The following is a 16,706-nucleotide window of genomic DNA, read 5'->3' as shown; positions in this document are numbered from 1 at the left end:
GAAACTACTCATGAAGGTGCCACCTAGGGGTTACTAGGAGAACTAACCGGCACCCTCACAAGAAGAGTGAGGAGGTGGCAGGGAGAAGGCCTCAGCAAGAGGCCATATGTGCAGAGGGTCTTCAAGGAGCAATTCTCTTACCTCAACTTCAACGAAGACCAATGCATGACACGCCTTCACTTTACTAAAGAGGTTGTGACTGAAATCTGCCAACTGCTGCGGCCACAACTGCAGCTACAAAGCAGTGCAAGAACAGCATTGCCTGTGGCTGTCAAGGTGACCGTTGCTCTTAACTATTATGCATCTGGCTCCTTCCAGGCTGCTGCTGAAGATATAAGCAACATTTCGCAGTTTGCAGTGCACTGCAGTATAAGGGAGGTCACAGAGAAATATTTTCATCTCATTCCCTCTTGCCAGAAACAAGCAGGCAGAGCGAGCACGAGGTTTTGCCTGGATTGCGGGCCTCCCCATAGTGCAGGGTGCAGATCTACTGCACGCAATTGCCATGCGTGCGCCTCCTATGAACTCGGCCATTTTCACGAACGAAAAGGGATTTCACTCCCTCAGTGTGCAGCTGGTGTCCGACCACAGGCAGTTCATCATGCAGGTGAATGCTTGTTATCCTGGCAGCAGTCACGATTCCTTCATTCTGTGGCAGTCTTCTGTTCCACCTATATTTGAACCACCATGGAAAGTCAAAGGCTGGCTACTGGACGCCAAGGGTTATCCCGTCATGCCATGGCTCATGACTCTGGTCCGGAATCCACGCACAGGTGCACAGCAGGCCTACAGTGAGAGCCATGCCACCACAAGGAACATTATAGAGCACACCATCGGCGTCCGCAAGCAACACTTCCACTGCCTGGACCGCTCTGGAAGAGCCCTGCAGTACTCAGCTGAGCGGGTATCAAGGTTTGTGGTAGTATACTGCATGCTGCACAACCTTTCCATTATGAGGGAACAGCCCTTGCCACCACCTATCAGGTGTAAGCTGAGGAGCACGAGGAAGAGGAGTAGGAGCAGGAAGTGCACCACGAAGTACAGGAACAGGAAGGGAAGCTACATCCTAGACAGCCACTTTCTGCCGAGCTCTACGTGGTAAGATTATTCATGAGCGATACCAGTAACCTCAACCACACCTCCCCATTCACCAATAGTTCCATACTCCTTACCTTCCTCTATCACTGACCATCATATTGTCCTCTTTCCAACAACACACAAATAAAAACCACCAGGAAATGCACATTCCAACCCAATTTAATCAATTCACTCATTACATAATGCTATCAAAATTACACTCGTGCATTACCTTTGCCTACCCTGGTGCTCCTAAGTGGTGCTTTCTCAGTGGCTGCAGCATGGGTGGTGGAAGGGTGCTGACCTTCAATTAAGGAGACTGCAGATGGCCTTGGAGGATGACCTCGAGCAGCTCTGGGCCTAGAAGGCCATGCTTCAGACTGCACCATCTCGGCCTGGGCTGGCTGGCTGACAGGCAACCACAAGGGCACTGGTGGAGTGGCAGGGCTGGGAGCAAGAATGTTGTCATCCTGAGAGAGGACAGCAGGTTGGTGTTCCATGGAGCCACTGCCACTCTCCTGGGGTGGTTCCTCAGCAATCCTACTGATCTTTTGGAGAACAGATTGATGGATTCTTGTGACACCCTGGAAGCCCCTTTGAACAGTGGTATCCAAAGCCACGATGGCAGCAGTTTGAGATTCTACTGCAGCACTCAGACTATAAATGGAAACTGTTTGTGCTGCAATGGAAGCTGAGACATTGGCCATCAGATGCTGCATCATGGTGGGCTGTACAGGTGTGCTGATGGAGGTGACCACCCGTTCCATGTTAAAAAGGATGGGCTCTAAGGTCTGTGCAAAGCCCTGTGCCACATTGGTGCTGGACTCCTCCATGCTCCTTGACAATGTACACCGGCTTTCTAGCAGGCTTTACATCCAGCAGCCTTTTTCTGTAGCCTGGCCCATCGAAATCCTCATCTGACTCCTCTACAGCAGAACTATGTGCGACCTTGCCCTGGCACTGCGCTATCCTTTCCCTCCGCCCTGGCTCCTGCGCACTTGTGCCCAGCATCTCACCATGTGCTGATCCCTCCTCTAACCTGGCCTCTAAAATATGTGCAGTGTCAGTCTCTGAGCTGCTGGCTATGAATGTAAGATCGAGTGATGGTGTCTCTTCATCTTTACTGACTTCCTCTTCCACCTCTGACTGAGAAGGTTCCAGTTCTTGGGTATCTGAAATGAAAAAGGGACAAATGTTGGGTTGTGATGAGGGGAGAGGAGAAAGTAAGAAGTACTTGTTTACACCCTCTGCAGCTTGTGAGTCAGAAGAGGTTGTGGGATGAGGGAGAAATGGGAAGAGACAAGGAGGATTAGATATGCAGATACCCTCATTATTAATCCCTCCTGCCCCGCCAGTGGCTACGGCCTCAGTGATGCCCCTTCCCATGATGGCCAGCACTGTCTCCTCCATGGGCGTTAAAACATGCAGGCGTATTTATCCTCCTCCAGGTCTTTGTTGCTGCCTCCTATCATGCGCCACCTTCTGCAAGAAAGAGGGGAAGTGTGTCCGTGAGTGTACTGCAATATGTTTGGGTGATGTGGCTGTCATGGTTGAATAGCTGCCAGTGTGTGTGAGCTGTGAGTTGTGGGTGTGAGGCTTGCAACAGTGCTAAGTGTGTGAGGGTGAGGTATAGTATATGAATTTTAATGTAGAGTACTGATTGATAGAGATTGTTGGTAGGTGGGTAATGGGGGTGTAGTGAATTGAGAAGTGGATGAGTCTACTGATGCAGTTGGTTGGATATATCATTTGAAGATTAAACTCACTCACTTTGACAACTCATGTCAGATTGTTAAACTTTTTCCTACACTGCATCCATGTTCTTGGAGCAACACTCCTAGCATTGAACTCTGCGCTACTTCTTCTCCTGCCCCCCTGAGGACGCAGGATGTTTCTCCTTCTCGCCATGTCTTGAAAAGACCTCCAGTGCATTGTTAGAAAACCTTGGTGCATGCTCTCTCGCATGTTCAGCCACTCTTCAATCTTTCACAGCGCAGATTCACTTTTCAAAGGATTCCCACCACTTCTTGCAGCTATAATGCACCTCCCTTTTAAGAGGTGCAGGCTGCCTTTAAGTAGTGCTAGCCACTCGCGATTTCAGGCCCCTTGCTGATACATGCATCCAATGAACAACACGGTAACACTGGCTGCACGCAGCAATCATTTAAAACAGCAGGCAGCACGAATTTAATGTGCTGCCTACATCGCAATGAATGGGCGTGGGTTAATAGTGTACCGCGATCCTCACGCCTGTTTTTGGGGGTTATCCAATTTAACTTCCAGTATTTAACTATAGCCTAAGCAGTGACTGTATTGCTTTTGCACTCCATACCCATATTTATAAAACCTATGTTCCCATATGCTTTTTATAGCTTCATCAAGTAGTCCTCCCACTTTTAAAGATTTGTATATCTGAATCCCTAATTCTCTCTGTTCTACTCCTTTTAAAATGTTACCATTCAGTGTATTTTTCCTCCTTGTTCAATCTCCTTATAGTCTCCCTATATAATTCTATAGTCTTTCATTTCTCTGTATTAAGTTTGACCCAACATCTGTCTACTCAATCTATTAACCTGCCTATGCCCTTCTGAAGTCATTTACAGCCCTCTTCACATTTAAACAGTTTAGAGGCATAATAATAATTCCATTAGCTTAAAAGTACAGTAATTGGAAAAAGCAGGGTTTTCTGTTTATTGTCCCAAGCTCATTACCAGCCTTTACCTTGATAGTGAAGACGTTCTCCAAGGCATTGGTAGCTGAGAGTCACCTTCAAGAGTGATAAAAGATTTAACAGCCAAAAAATCTAGAGTAAAGAAGGGTAGGGAAGGCCCATAAACATAACACTGACCTTGTGTTATTGGTTGAGTTCAGCTGGTTTCTGCACAGTTGCAACCGCTTTGGCTGTCTTTTCTTGATCTCCTTTCAGCCATGGAACAAGCTGCTAATGAGTGCAGATGCCTTTTGAGCCTTTTCAAAGCCTTTAATAATTATGTTACCCTATTATAGCACTCCCTTTAAATTTCTCTCAGAAAGAAGGAACAAATTTGCATCCGAAAAGCACTTCATAGCCAACGAATTACTTCTAAGGTGTAGTCGCTTGTTTTGAGGCAAATAAGCAACCAATTAGTGGACAGCAAGGGCCATAAACAGCAGATGCGATAAATGACCAGTCATCTGCTTTGGTGGTGTTGATCAAAGAATGAATGTTGGCCAGGATATGAAGATATTTCCTTGATCTTCAGATAGTGCCATGGGATATATTGGGCCAGAAATTGGTGAACGGGGCTTGCCGCGCGTGCAAGCCCCGTATATGCACTTACCCCGCGCTACTGCCGATCAGCTCCAGGGACGCCTGGACTTGGTGTTTGAAAAAGAAGAATCCCGGGCAGCGTATGACGTCACGCCGCCCAGGAGTGCAGCCAGCGCGAAGCCAGGAGCGTGCAGTGTAAGTGAGACACGCCCCTTGAGGTCTCAGTTTCACTGGACACGCCCCCAATGTTTCTGTCAAGCTGCTAAGCATTTTTACATGCAAAGCAGCAGTATAAATAGGTTTTTGGAAGTTTTTTGAAGATTTTGGTAACTTTTATAAACTTTTTAAAATGTTTACATTATTTTGAGTAATCTGAAGTAGTTTTAAAGAGAATTAAAGCAATTTAAAGACTTTTAAAAGCCCTAAAAGAATTTTTTTAATTCCATTTATTTATTTAGCAATGTCGTCATCATACGTGTCTTCACACTGTTCCCTTTGGGGAACTGTATGAAGTGGTGGAAGGATTTATGGCCATGATTAACGCTCATTCTGTGACCGTAACCATCTTTGAACCAGCCATTAGGGCGGTTAGTCCTATGGCGGGAGGGTTTTACGGGCTCCCACAAGCTATACAAGGAGGGGGGGCCACCCACACCCACGGACGCAAATATCCCACTGGATGTCAACCCAGAATTTAGAGCCGGAGCTCCGACTCCACTTGCCGGGACTGTCTGGAGCGGGGTTCGAAACCCTACCCTGATCTGGCCCAGCGGCGGGGATCCTACCGCTATGACAAAGGCCCAATCCGATTAGCAACGTGAAATGGCAGCATAGGGCTCCAGTCACGGGGAGGGAAAAGGCGCAGGAAACGTATGGGTGTCACCTTTTGTGCGGAGTGGGCCTTTTGCGTAGCAGTAAGCATCCCCGCCGCTGGGCCAGAAGGAGTAGGGTTTTGAACCCCACTCCAGACAGTCCCGGCAAGTGGAGTCGGAGCTCCAACTTTAAATTCTGGGTGGACATCCAGCGGGATACTTGCGTCCGTGGGTGTTGGTGGCCCCCCCCCCCCTCAGATGGGTTGTGGGAGCCCGTAAAACCCTCCCGCCATAGGACTAACCACCCTAATGGCTGGTTCAAAGATGGTTACGGTCACGGAATGAGCGTTAATCACGGCCATAAATCCTTCCACCACTTCATACAGTTCCCCAAAGGGAACAGTGTGAGGATACGTACGATGATGACCTCTTGCGCAATGCACCTCCTTGGACCCTCAGTCGCAGATGCGAGGGGGCAAGTCGTGCAATTGTTAAATTTTTCATTTTATTGACATGTAAAATGTTGGCCCAGTAATTCCCTTCCAAATGCGCGAGTACGGTCGGGGTACTTACGCATCTGGCCGGATGAAATGCCGGTTTTCAGCATGCACAGTGCATGTGGGGAAAACCGGCATTTCCTGTCCTCTGAACGAAGGGGTTCAGAGGCAGAACGCGTGCGACTGCACAGGCAGCGCGTGCGCAGTATAATTCGCCGCTTTCATTAATGCTTTCAGTGAGGTCAAGTCATTACAACTTACACATGAAAAAAGCATGGGTACAGTTGCTCCAGAGGCTGCGGAGGAAGATATTTATTATCGTGGAGCTTCTGAAAGTATGTATGTCTGTATATATTCCTCTGCGTGTTATGTATATATTCCTTTACTTATGTGTATGAATGTATTATTTAATTATGACTTTCAGAGAAAGTAACTTATTGGAAAATCATAATTAAAAACATACATTCATACACATTAGTAAAGGAATATAAAACATACATACATATACGTAAAGGAATATATGTGGACATACATACATAACTCATTCTCACATTCCATTCACACAGCCACAATTGCTCCTTCTACTTACCGTTCTGAAAACCCTTTTTTTTAAAAAAAAAAAATTTAAACTTTAAAACTTACTTAAAATTTCTTAAAATAACTTCCCTCCCTTTCCCAAACAAAAATATTGCATTTCAGAAGCTCCACGATAAAATATATCTTCCTCCGCAGCCAATGAACAACTTTACACTTGCTTTTTTCAAGTGTAACTTCTAAGGACTTACCCTCACTGAATCCATCATTGAAATCCACAAAGTTCACTGCGCAAGCACTGCCTGTGCAGTCGCACGCGCTGTGAATAGACCTCGGGTCTGGAAATGCCGGCGTTCCCCGCATGCGCTGTTCCTGCTGAACGCCGGCATTTCCAACGGCCAGATGCGTGAGTACCCCGACCGTACTCACGCTTCTGGCCGCGAATTTCTGGCCCACTATGTCTACCTAAACAAGCAGGTAAGACCTCAGGTTTTTTTTGTGCTGAGACCATATTTATTCTAAAATAAAAACAGAAAATGCTGGAAATACTCAGCAGGTCAAGCAGCATCTGTGGAGAGAGAAACAGAGTTAACGTTTCAAGTCGGTGACCGTTCATCAGAAATGGAAAAAGTTAGAGATGTAACCAGTTTTAAGCAAGTACAGAGGCAGGGAAAGGGGGGAGGGGAGGAAAGAACAAAAGGGAAGGTCTGTGATAGGGTGGAAGGCAGGAGAGATTAAATGACAAAAGGGATGATGGTGGTAATGGGGCCACTAAAACTCACTTTCACGGCCACATCTCTATCAGGTATCTTCTATTATAAAATATACCCTCTCAAGATAAAAAAACATGATTTTTATTGCATTGACCCAATAGTGCATTACTTTGATCCCAGTTGCACAGCACCGTTGTGTGTAAGTTACAGTGAACATATAGAGGGTGAAATTGGGTGCCTTTGCCCCTCCCATTAGTGCCCCCGGGGTCGCTAACGGGGCGCAAATGGCTTTGCGACCGGCCGCGGCGCTGACCGACTCCTGCCATATTCAGCGGGAGTTTTGCAGCAGCACTACAGCGTTGCACCCCGATCTCCTTCGCCTGGAGATCGTGACATCATCGCCATGCGCATCGCCCCGGACCCGAAATTGACTTCTGCCCCCTGCAGCAGCGCCCATCAAAAACACCGACAGCTGCAGAAAGCATGCATCGGGCGGCCAGCCGTTTCAGGGGGCGATGATTAAAGGCGAGGTGGCCGAGGTAAAAAAAAATACTTACCTTTCTTCTTCCACTTTTTTCGCGGGTTTCTGCCTGCGATCGACCAGCTCAGCACTCTGCTTGAGTGCTGGGCTGATCGTGCGGGATCGCCGCTGCCTTGGTGGTCCAGGTAGGTACTTTTTAAATTGCAGAACCTGCAGCGATGGCCCTTCCCTTTAAGGGAGGGAAGGAGCCTTTGAACGCAGCAGCGCTGCACGGCCCATTGTGCAGCGCTGCTAAAGTCTCCGTCCCGCTTGCCGATGTTAGCGCCCTAAGAAGGACGTGGAGCGCTTGATTTAGCGCTCCACATCCCTCTTGGGGCACTAAAACTCAATTTCACGGTTACTGGTGCTAATTAGCGCCCCAAAATGGTCGATACCGAATTTTTCCCCCATAATGTTCTGTGACTGCCGTGTAATTTAAAAGTAATTACATTTTTGTTTTACAGATTTTGCAAGGACCTGTAAACAAATTGATAGAGCAAGCATCACAGGAAGATAACGAGGCAGAGAGTGATGTGGCAAAGGACACATCTGATAAGGATAATGAGTAAGTTTGAGAACATTATTAATATTTTTATATAAAAGGAACAAAATTCAGCTGGATTAGTTGCAAAAGACTTGATTTGTGTGTTTATGTGCATGATCTCATTCTTGCTGTAACTTGACTTAAGTTTGAAGAGAAGGATCCAGCCTCAAATTCTTCACAATGCCATTCTTTCACTTCTTGTAATGTTTACTGTAGGATTGAAATTCCACTCTGAACAAATAGGCAACACAAGTGCATTTGCATCAGTGAACTTCATATTTCGCCAGGTTTTTTTAATATAGGTGGCGCACTCCAAGCCTGATTTGCATTAAATGATGGGAACGCACATGTGGCAGGCTTTAGGAAAAGGTCCAAATGAGTGCAAGAGAGAAGACTGAAGGAATTGCAAGTGTCTTTAGCAAGAAGGGGCAAGTGGAGAATCCCACTCCGCCTCCTCTCTTGGTCCCACCATCATAGATGCCAGTATCCAGCCAATTCAATTCATTTGATATGACAATAAGAAGAGACTGCGTTGGCCCTGGTGGGCCCTGAATAGTGCTGAAAAGCTGTGGACCAAAACTAGCTGCTCCCTTAGCCAAGCTCTTCCAGTAGAGCTATGATACTGGCATCTACCCAACAATGTGGAAGATTGTCCAGGTATGTCCTATCAACAAATATCAAGAGAAATCTAAACCAGCCAACCACCGCTCTATTGGCCTCATCCCAATCATCAACAAACTAACAGTAGCAATTGATAACTGGCTCCCAGGTGTCTTTGGACAGCTGATGAAATAGAGGGGTTGGTATCATCCTGTTAAATTAGAGGAAAGGATTTAAGGTTGTGCATGCAGGTAATTGCTGTTATAAGAGACAGTGACACGTATTCTAAGATCCCTTGCTAGTATTCCATTTAAGGAGAGTACAGTGTGAAGGGTTAGATGTAGAACTCTTGATTTTAGAAGGTAAAAATCATAGTGGTGCCCAATGAAGAAAAGGGAGAGTGACCAGTGAGTTATTTGCCTGACCTGGTCAGGGCATTGAACTTCTTGTGGCATGGTCTGCTATTCTGCATTGAGAGATTTGGTGCTCAGTGCCATGTCCCACCACATTGCTCAAGACACATTTTCTATGGCTTCTTCCCATGTAGACCCAGCAGTCCATCTATCCTTTATTCAGTCTCATTCAGAAGGGTTTGTAGGTCGCTCTCAGAAGAATGGTATGCTCTTTTGTTCCTCTTTGTTGTGCCCTTGTCACTCTTTTGGCTGTCAGTGCCACATCCTGGGCTAACAGATATTCTTGAAAAGAGTGACAAAAACACACATGAGCCATCCTGTGCAGCCAGCTAGCAGGGAACTGTGATCAAAGCAATTTGCGACATGCCTGCTGTTTCTTCCAACATGCTACTGCAATCATCAGCCAGAATTGGCTTTTTTAAAGACTGTAGTCTAATTTCTAAGCACATCACTCCCATTTTACATGAGATTTATATGAAAAGATCCTCCAATGGATACGTAAATGAACTGTCCCACAACATTCTGGAAGATTCAGCTCTACAGAACACAAGCAGGCTCAACGCAGGACTTATGAATGCAAATCTGATTCAATTAACTTTGTGGAATTCCAGGGCCTGTGAAGACGGTATAAAGAAGGGCAACAAGGATGATCCCCAGCCTAATAGCATTGAGCTGTGAAGATAGATTTCATGGGGGGTAACTTTGACATTGGCCGATAGTAAAACGGGCAATATCAGATCAGCCGCCCATTATACATCTCAGAAATGAAAATCGGGAGTGGTGTATAACAGGCAGTGATCTGATATTGCCTGTTTTACACACTCGCTCACAAGTCTAGAAAGGCTTAGATGTAGAAGGAACTGATTCAGGCATTTAAAATGATTAATGGTATCAACAACATCCAAGTAGATTGTGTTTGAAGTAATGGGCTGGTTTGAAATGGGGCCATGCAATAAACTGAGGGATTGAGTTTGGATGTTTGGAAGTTTAACTTTTCTGATAGGGTGATTGACCTGTAGAACTGGATTGAGAGGTTATAATGAAGACCGATTCTTTGTAGTCCTTCAAGAAAGTGTTTGATGCATTTTTGAAAAATGTTGTGATCGCCGAATATTTAAGGTGAGACTAATTATTCCAGGTAATAACTAATGGGTTTGGGGCTTGCCTGATCGCTGTTGAGTGGTCAGAGATGATAACAGATGATTCCTGAATTAGCTGCAGGTCCCTGTGTTTTAGTGCCTCATAGAGGACTTAAAGGGAGAGGAAAGGTAAGTTCCTGGTGTTGAGAGCCATTAAAATATTGGGTGAGGGTGTATGGGTCTGATGGCCTTTTCTTGACCTAGGTACATATATTAAGGTTCAACTTTCATCTGAGTGATCAGTGCTTCGGCAATGAAATTGGTGGATCATCCTTTCCTGATTTTAAGCTGCTATTTGGTTGAACAAAGCTTAAGATTTAATGGCAAGGGTAAGCAGTAGCAGGCAGTGCAATGGATGCCCAGAATACATGCTGTGTGTGCGTGTATGAGTGTGTGAGCTAGAGAGTTAGGTGAAAAGTGTTAAGAAAGGAAAAATGACCAAACAGCCTGCTGCCGTGGCTTCCAGCTTCACCACCTTCATAGCTGCGTGACCTGCCAGTGATGTTAATGGTGCCATCCTGCATTGGAGTGAGAGTTTGCAACGTGGCTGCATCACCCCCATTTCTTTCATAGAAACATAGAAGATAGGAGCAGGAGTAGGCCATTCGGCCCTTCGAGCCTGCTCCGCCATTCAATGAGATCATGGCTGATCATCCAAATTCAGTACCCTGTCCCTGCCTTCTCCCCATATCCCTTGATCCCTTTAGCCTTAAGAAATATATCCAACTCCTTCTTGAATATATTTAATGACCTGGCCTCCACCACCCTCTGTGGCAGAGAATTCCACAGGTTCACCACTCTCTGGATGAAGAAATTCCTCCTCATTTCAGTCCTAAATGGCTTACCCCTTATCCTTAGACTATGACCCCTGGTTCTGGACTCCCCGGCCATCAGAAACATCCTTCCTGCATCTAGTCTGTCCAGGCCTGACAGAATTTTATAGGTTTCGATGAGATCCCCTCTCAATCTTCTAAACTCCAGTGAGTATAAGCCCAGTCGACACAATCTCTCCTCATACGTCATTCCTGCCATCCCAGGTATCAGCCTGGTGAATCTTCGCTGCACTCCTTCCGTGGCAAGAACGTCCTTCCTCAGATAAGGCGACCAAAACTGCACACAATACTCAAGGTGCGGTCTCACAAAGGCCCTGTACAACTGCAGCAAGACACCCTTGTTCCTGTACTCGAACCCTCTTGCTACGAAGGCCAACATACCATTTGCCTTCTTAACCGCCTGCTGCACCTGCATGCTTACCTTCAGCGACTGTTGCACAATAACACCCAGGTCTCGTTGCACTTCCCCTTCTCCCAATCTATTGCCATTCAAAAAATAATCTGCCTTCCTGTTTTTGCCACCAAAGTGTATAACCTCACATTTATCCACATTATAGTGCATTTGCCATGTTTCTGCCCAATCAGCCAACCTGTCCAAATCGTACTGGAGTTTCACGACATCCTCCTCACAGCATACCCTCCCACCCAGCTTTGTGTCGTCTGCAAATTTGGAGATATTACATCCAATTCCCTCGTCCAGATCATTAATATATATTGTGAAAAGCTGGGGTCCTAGGACCGATCCTTGCGGTACCCCACTAGTCACTGCCTGCCACTCGGAAAACGACCCGTTTATTCCAACTCTTTGCTTTCTGTCCGCCAACCAGTTCTCTATCCAAGTCAATACCTTGCCCCCAATCCCATGTGCCTTAATTTTGCACGCTAATCTCTTATGCGGGACCTTATCGAAAGCCTTCTGAAAGTCCAAATACACCACATCCACTGGTTCTCCCTTATCTATTTTACCAGTTACATCCTCAAAAAATTCCAGTAGATTAGTCAAGCATGATTTACCTTTTGTAAATCCATGTTGATTTTGTCCGATCCTGTCACTGCTTTCCAAGTGCTCTGCTATTACATCTTTTATAATGGACTCTAGCATTTTCCCCACTACCGATGTCAGGCTTACCGGTCTATAATTCCCTGCTTTTTCTCTACCACCTTTTTTGAATAGTGGGGTAACATTAGCTACCCTCCAATCCATGGGTACTGTTCCAGAGTCTATCGCGTTCTGGAAGATGACCAGCAATGCATCTACTATTTCTAGGGCCACTTCCTTAATTACCCTAGGATGTAGATTATCAGGCCCTGGGGATTTATCGGCCTTCAGTCCCATCAATTTTCCTAACACCATTTCCCTACAAATACTGATTTCTTTCAGTTCCACCCTTTCATCAGAACCTATGTTCCCCAGCATCTCTGGGAGGTTATTTGTGTCCTCCTTTGTGAAGACAGAACCAAAATATGTATTTAGCTGGTTTGCCATTTCTTTGCTCCCCATTATAAATTCCCCTGATTCTGACTGCAAGGGACCTACGCTTGACTTCACCAATCTTTTTCTCTTCACATATCTATAAAAGCTTTTACAGTCAGTTTTTATGTTCCCTGCAAGCTTACTCTCATAATCTGTTTTCCCTTTCTTAATTAATCCCTTTGTCCTCCTTTGTTGAATCCTAAACTGCTCCCAATCCTCAGGATTATTGCTTTTTCTGGCCAATTTATATGTCCTCTCCTTGGATCTTATGCTATCCCTAATTTCCCTTGTTAGCCACGGTTGAGTCACCTTTTTTGTTTTATTTTTATGCCAAACTGGGATGAACAATTTCTGTAGTTCATCCATTCGGTCTTTGAATGTTTGCCATTGCCTATCCACCGTCAACCCTTTCTTTGAGTGCCATTCCCCAATCAATCCTACCCAACTCGCTCCTCAGACCATCGTAGTTTCCTTTATTTAAATTGAGGACCCTAGTCTCTGAGTCAACTACTTCACTCTCCATCTTAATGAAGAATTTGATCATATTATGATCGCTCTGACCCAAGGGGCCTCGTACAACAAGATTGCTAATTAATCCTTTCTCGTTACATAATACCCAGTCTAAGATGGCCTGATCTCTGGTTGGTTCCTCAACATATTGGTCCAGGAAACCATCCCGTAAACACTCCAGGAATTCCTCCTCCACAGTATTGTTACTAATTTGGTTAGCCCAATCTATATGTATATGTAGACTTCCTTCTGTTGTGTATAAGCTTTTCCTGCCAGAAGATTAAGCGTGGGTTAGTGTGCACAATGTGAAAGAGTTGTGAAGATGTGTGAGGCATAGTGTGCATGCTGGGAGAGAGGCAGCAGGTGTGCAAAAGAGGGGCAAGTTGTTGAATGAAAGAAAATGTATACAATTTGAAGTATTAAAGAACTTAACAAAAATGTGGGAATTAATCTAAAAAAAAATGAAATAAAAGCAGAATATTGGTTGAGCCAGTTTTGAGAGCAATGGCAGGTGTTGAGTGCAAGCAGAAGTAGGTGGAGTGAAGTGCCCCGCTGTGATTGCAAGAGAGGCTTGTGCATCGGGGGAGGGAAAGATTGGTAGTTATTGGGGAAAACAACAACAACAACTTGTATTTACATAGCACCTTTAACGTAGTAAAACGTCCCAAGGTGCTTCATAGGAGTGTTATAAAACAACATTTGATCCCGAGCCACAAAAGGAGAAATTAGGGCAGATGACAAAAAGCTTGGTCAAAGAGATAGGTTTTAAGGAGCGCCTTAAAGGAGGGTAGAGAGGTTTACGGAGGGAATTCCAGAGCTTAGGACCTAGGCAGCTGAAGGCACGGCCACCAATTGTTGAACAATTAAAATCCGGGATGCTCAAGATGCCAGAATTAGAGGAGCGCAGATATCTTGGGGGCGGGGGGTTGTGGGGTTGGAGGAGATTACAGAGATAGGAAGGGGCGAGGCCATGGAGAGATTTGAAAACAAGGATGAGAATTTTAAAATCAAGGCGTTGCTTAACCAGGAGCCAATGTAGGTCAGCGAGCAAAGGGGTGATGGGTGAACGGGACTTGGTGCCAGTTAGGACATGGGCAGCCGAGTTTTGGATGACCTCAAGTTTACGTAGGGTAGAACGTGGGAGGCCAGCCAGGAGTCCGTTGGAATAATCAAGTCTAGAGGTGACAAAGGCATGGATGGGTTTCAGCAGCAGATGAGCTGAGGCAGGGGTAGAGTCGGGCGATGTTATGGAGGTAGAAATAGGCGGTCTTTGTTATGGCGTGGATATATGGTCGGAAGCTCATTTCAGGGTCAAATATGACACCAAGGTTGCGAGCAGTCTGGTTCAGCCTCAGACAGATGCTAAGTAGAGGGATGGAGTGGGCGGCTAGGGAACGGAATTTGTTGCAGGGACCAAACACAATGATTTCGGTCTTCACAATATTTAATTGAAGAAAATTTCTGCTCATCCAGTACTGGATATCGGACAAGCAGTCTGACAATTTAGAGACAGTGGAGGGGTCGAGAGAAGTGGTGGTGAGGTAGAGCTGGGTGTCGTCAGCGTACATGTGGAAACTGATGCTGTGTTTTCGGATGATGTCACCAAGGGGCAGCATGTAGATGAGAAATAGGAGGGGGCCAAGGATAGATCCTTGGGGGACACCAGAGGTAACGATGTGGGAGCGGGAAGAAAAGCCATTGCAGGTGATTCTCTGGTTACGATTAGATAGATTAGAATGGAAGCAGGTGGGTGCAGTCCCATCCAGCTGGACAATGGTGGAGAGCCGTTGGAGAAGGATGAAGTGGTGAACCGTGTTAAAGGCTGCAGACAGGACGAGGAGGGATAGTTTACCTTTGTCACAGCCATATAGGATGTCATTTGTGACTTTAATGAGAGCCGTTTCGGTGCTGTGGCAGGGGCGGAAACCTGATTGGAGGGATTCAAGCATGGAGTTCCAGGAAAGATGGGCATGGATTTGGGAGACAATAACACGTTCAAGGACTTTGGAGAGGAAAGGCAGGTTGGAGATGGGGCGGTAGTTTGCAAGGACGGAGGGGGTCAAGGGTTGTTTTTTTACGGGAGAGAGGTGATAACGGCAGATTTGAAGGAGAGGGGGACAGTACCTGAGGAGAGAGGTGTTGCAGGGCTGTGTTCAGAGTAAGGCCACTGAACCTTTTCCAGCACTGCAACCAGATCCTGGGAGTGATGCTGCTGGCACTGACCTGCTCAACCACCTCTATGCATGCTGACTTATTTGTCATGGAACCCATCTGCTACCTAAGGGAAACAGGACCTCCTTCCTGACCCTGACTTCTTCAATAAGCATCTCCACCTCAGTGTCTGAAAATCAGGTGCCTTGGCCATCGACATCATGTCTGCTACTCCACAATGCGCTTTGCACACATCACAAATTAAAACTGCAGCTCCCCTTTAAGAGGTGGCTTTAAGAAGTGGCAGGCACTCCCAAACAGAGACCTGCCTGTACGCAACGTGATTAAAGTAGTTCGGCATTCAACTGTCATTGGGGCCAGATCACCTAAGCAATCGGGCAGAGCAGACACCCTACCCACCGCTCACCCAATATACATTGCAGATAAAAATCGCCCCATAACTCTAAATGCACGATGTATTTTGGTTACAAGAGTTTACTGAGGCCTAGGTGGCAAGAAACTGAGCCCACTGGGCAGGGTTTGTTCATCAGAAGGCTTGTCATGTCAAATGGTTGCCAAGACAGATGATAGTGCCTTTCACAGTCAATCACTGCGCCTCAATGGAGATCAAGTACAGACTGCCACACTGCAGCAGACGGAAGTTCACGCTGTAATCTCTGGTGTGAGTTCTATGGTTTTTGGTATTTTGCTTTGCAGGATGGTGTGGCTACAGCTTGTATCACTCCCATGGGAGACAGAACAGCAGTTATTGCAACAGACATTTGATGGGAAGAATACCTTTGGCAGGCAGGAATAGAAATGCCAAAAAACATTTTTTTTAAACACGGATCTTACATCCTGTGTTCATATTGATGAAACAAATGTTGAATTATCCGGCATTAGTATTTCTAGCTAGGTGTCATATTTTGTGACATGGAGCATCACAATGCATCACAATGCATGCATCATTGATGCTTTAGCCAACTGTTTTACATGTCTTTATTTTTAGCTGTTTAATCAGTTGTTATATTTGGTATGAAATTAATATTTGCAAAATGGTCTAGTGTTACAACCTTGCCAGAATGATATTTAGACCTTAAAATTGCAATTTCATGCTGAATAAGAGTTTGCATATCTGATGTGAAATTGTGCGACGGAGCTGCATAATGTGGATATATTTTGTGAAGTGATTTGTTTATTTTGATGCTCTTGCAGTGAGGGTAGTTACATTAGCTTGGATCAGGGCACAGTTCACAACTACAGTTAAAATTTACACTGAACAAGCAAATTTCACAGCAGACACTGCACTGAAAAATTGCAAACTATTTGAATCATGTATTTCCAATGAAAAATCAGACTGCTGCATTATTTATGAGGCAGAAATAAATAATACATTTTGTGTTTGTAGGAATGTTTTATGAAGTATTTGGAAAATATGTTTGACAGAAAAATGAACAAAAAAATACTTCAGTTATGTTCTGTAACTGCCCACATTCTTTACCATACAGCATACTATGTGACAGCACCAAGGATTAAAGATTTGATTGGAAAAATGCCTAAACTGTAGCTCACTCACTTCTTTGTAAAAGCACAAGGCATACTCTGTAACTTAAAACATGTCCATGCACAGCAGCAAAGT

General features: G+C 45.4%; 1 protein-coding gene and 1 pseudogene across 5 annotated transcripts in view; one reads left to right on the top strand and one right to left on the bottom strand.

Annotated features, from left to right (window-relative positions):
• ica1 (islet cell autoantigen 1) overlaps positions 1-16,706 on the top strand; it is a 322,738-nt gene that overhangs the window by 211,158 nt on the left and 94,874 nt on the right. For all 5 annotated transcript variants that reach the window (XM_085988367.1, XM_085988366.1, XM_085988363.1 and 2 more), the window contains one exon: positions 7,868-7,968. In XM_085988367.1, coding sequence (XP_085844493.1) covers positions 7,868-7,968 — 101 coding nt within the window. The remainder of the gene's footprint in view (positions 1-7,867; positions 7,969-16,706) is intronic.
• On the bottom strand, positions 297-3,827 carry LOC147117393 (uncharacterized; annotated as a pseudogene).

The sequence above is a fragment of the Somniosus microcephalus genome, chromosome 5 (genome assembly GCF_052327205.1).
Source record: "Somniosus microcephalus isolate GS21.2 chromosome 5, FLI_Smic_1.0, whole genome shotgun sequence".
In the NCBI taxonomy this organism is placed as follows: domain Eukaryota; kingdom Metazoa; phylum Chordata; class Chondrichthyes; order Squaliformes; family Somniosidae; genus Somniosus; species Somniosus microcephalus.
The sequence above is the reverse complement of the archived record's forward strand: the minus strand, read 5'-3'. Positions and strand labels throughout refer to the sequence as shown.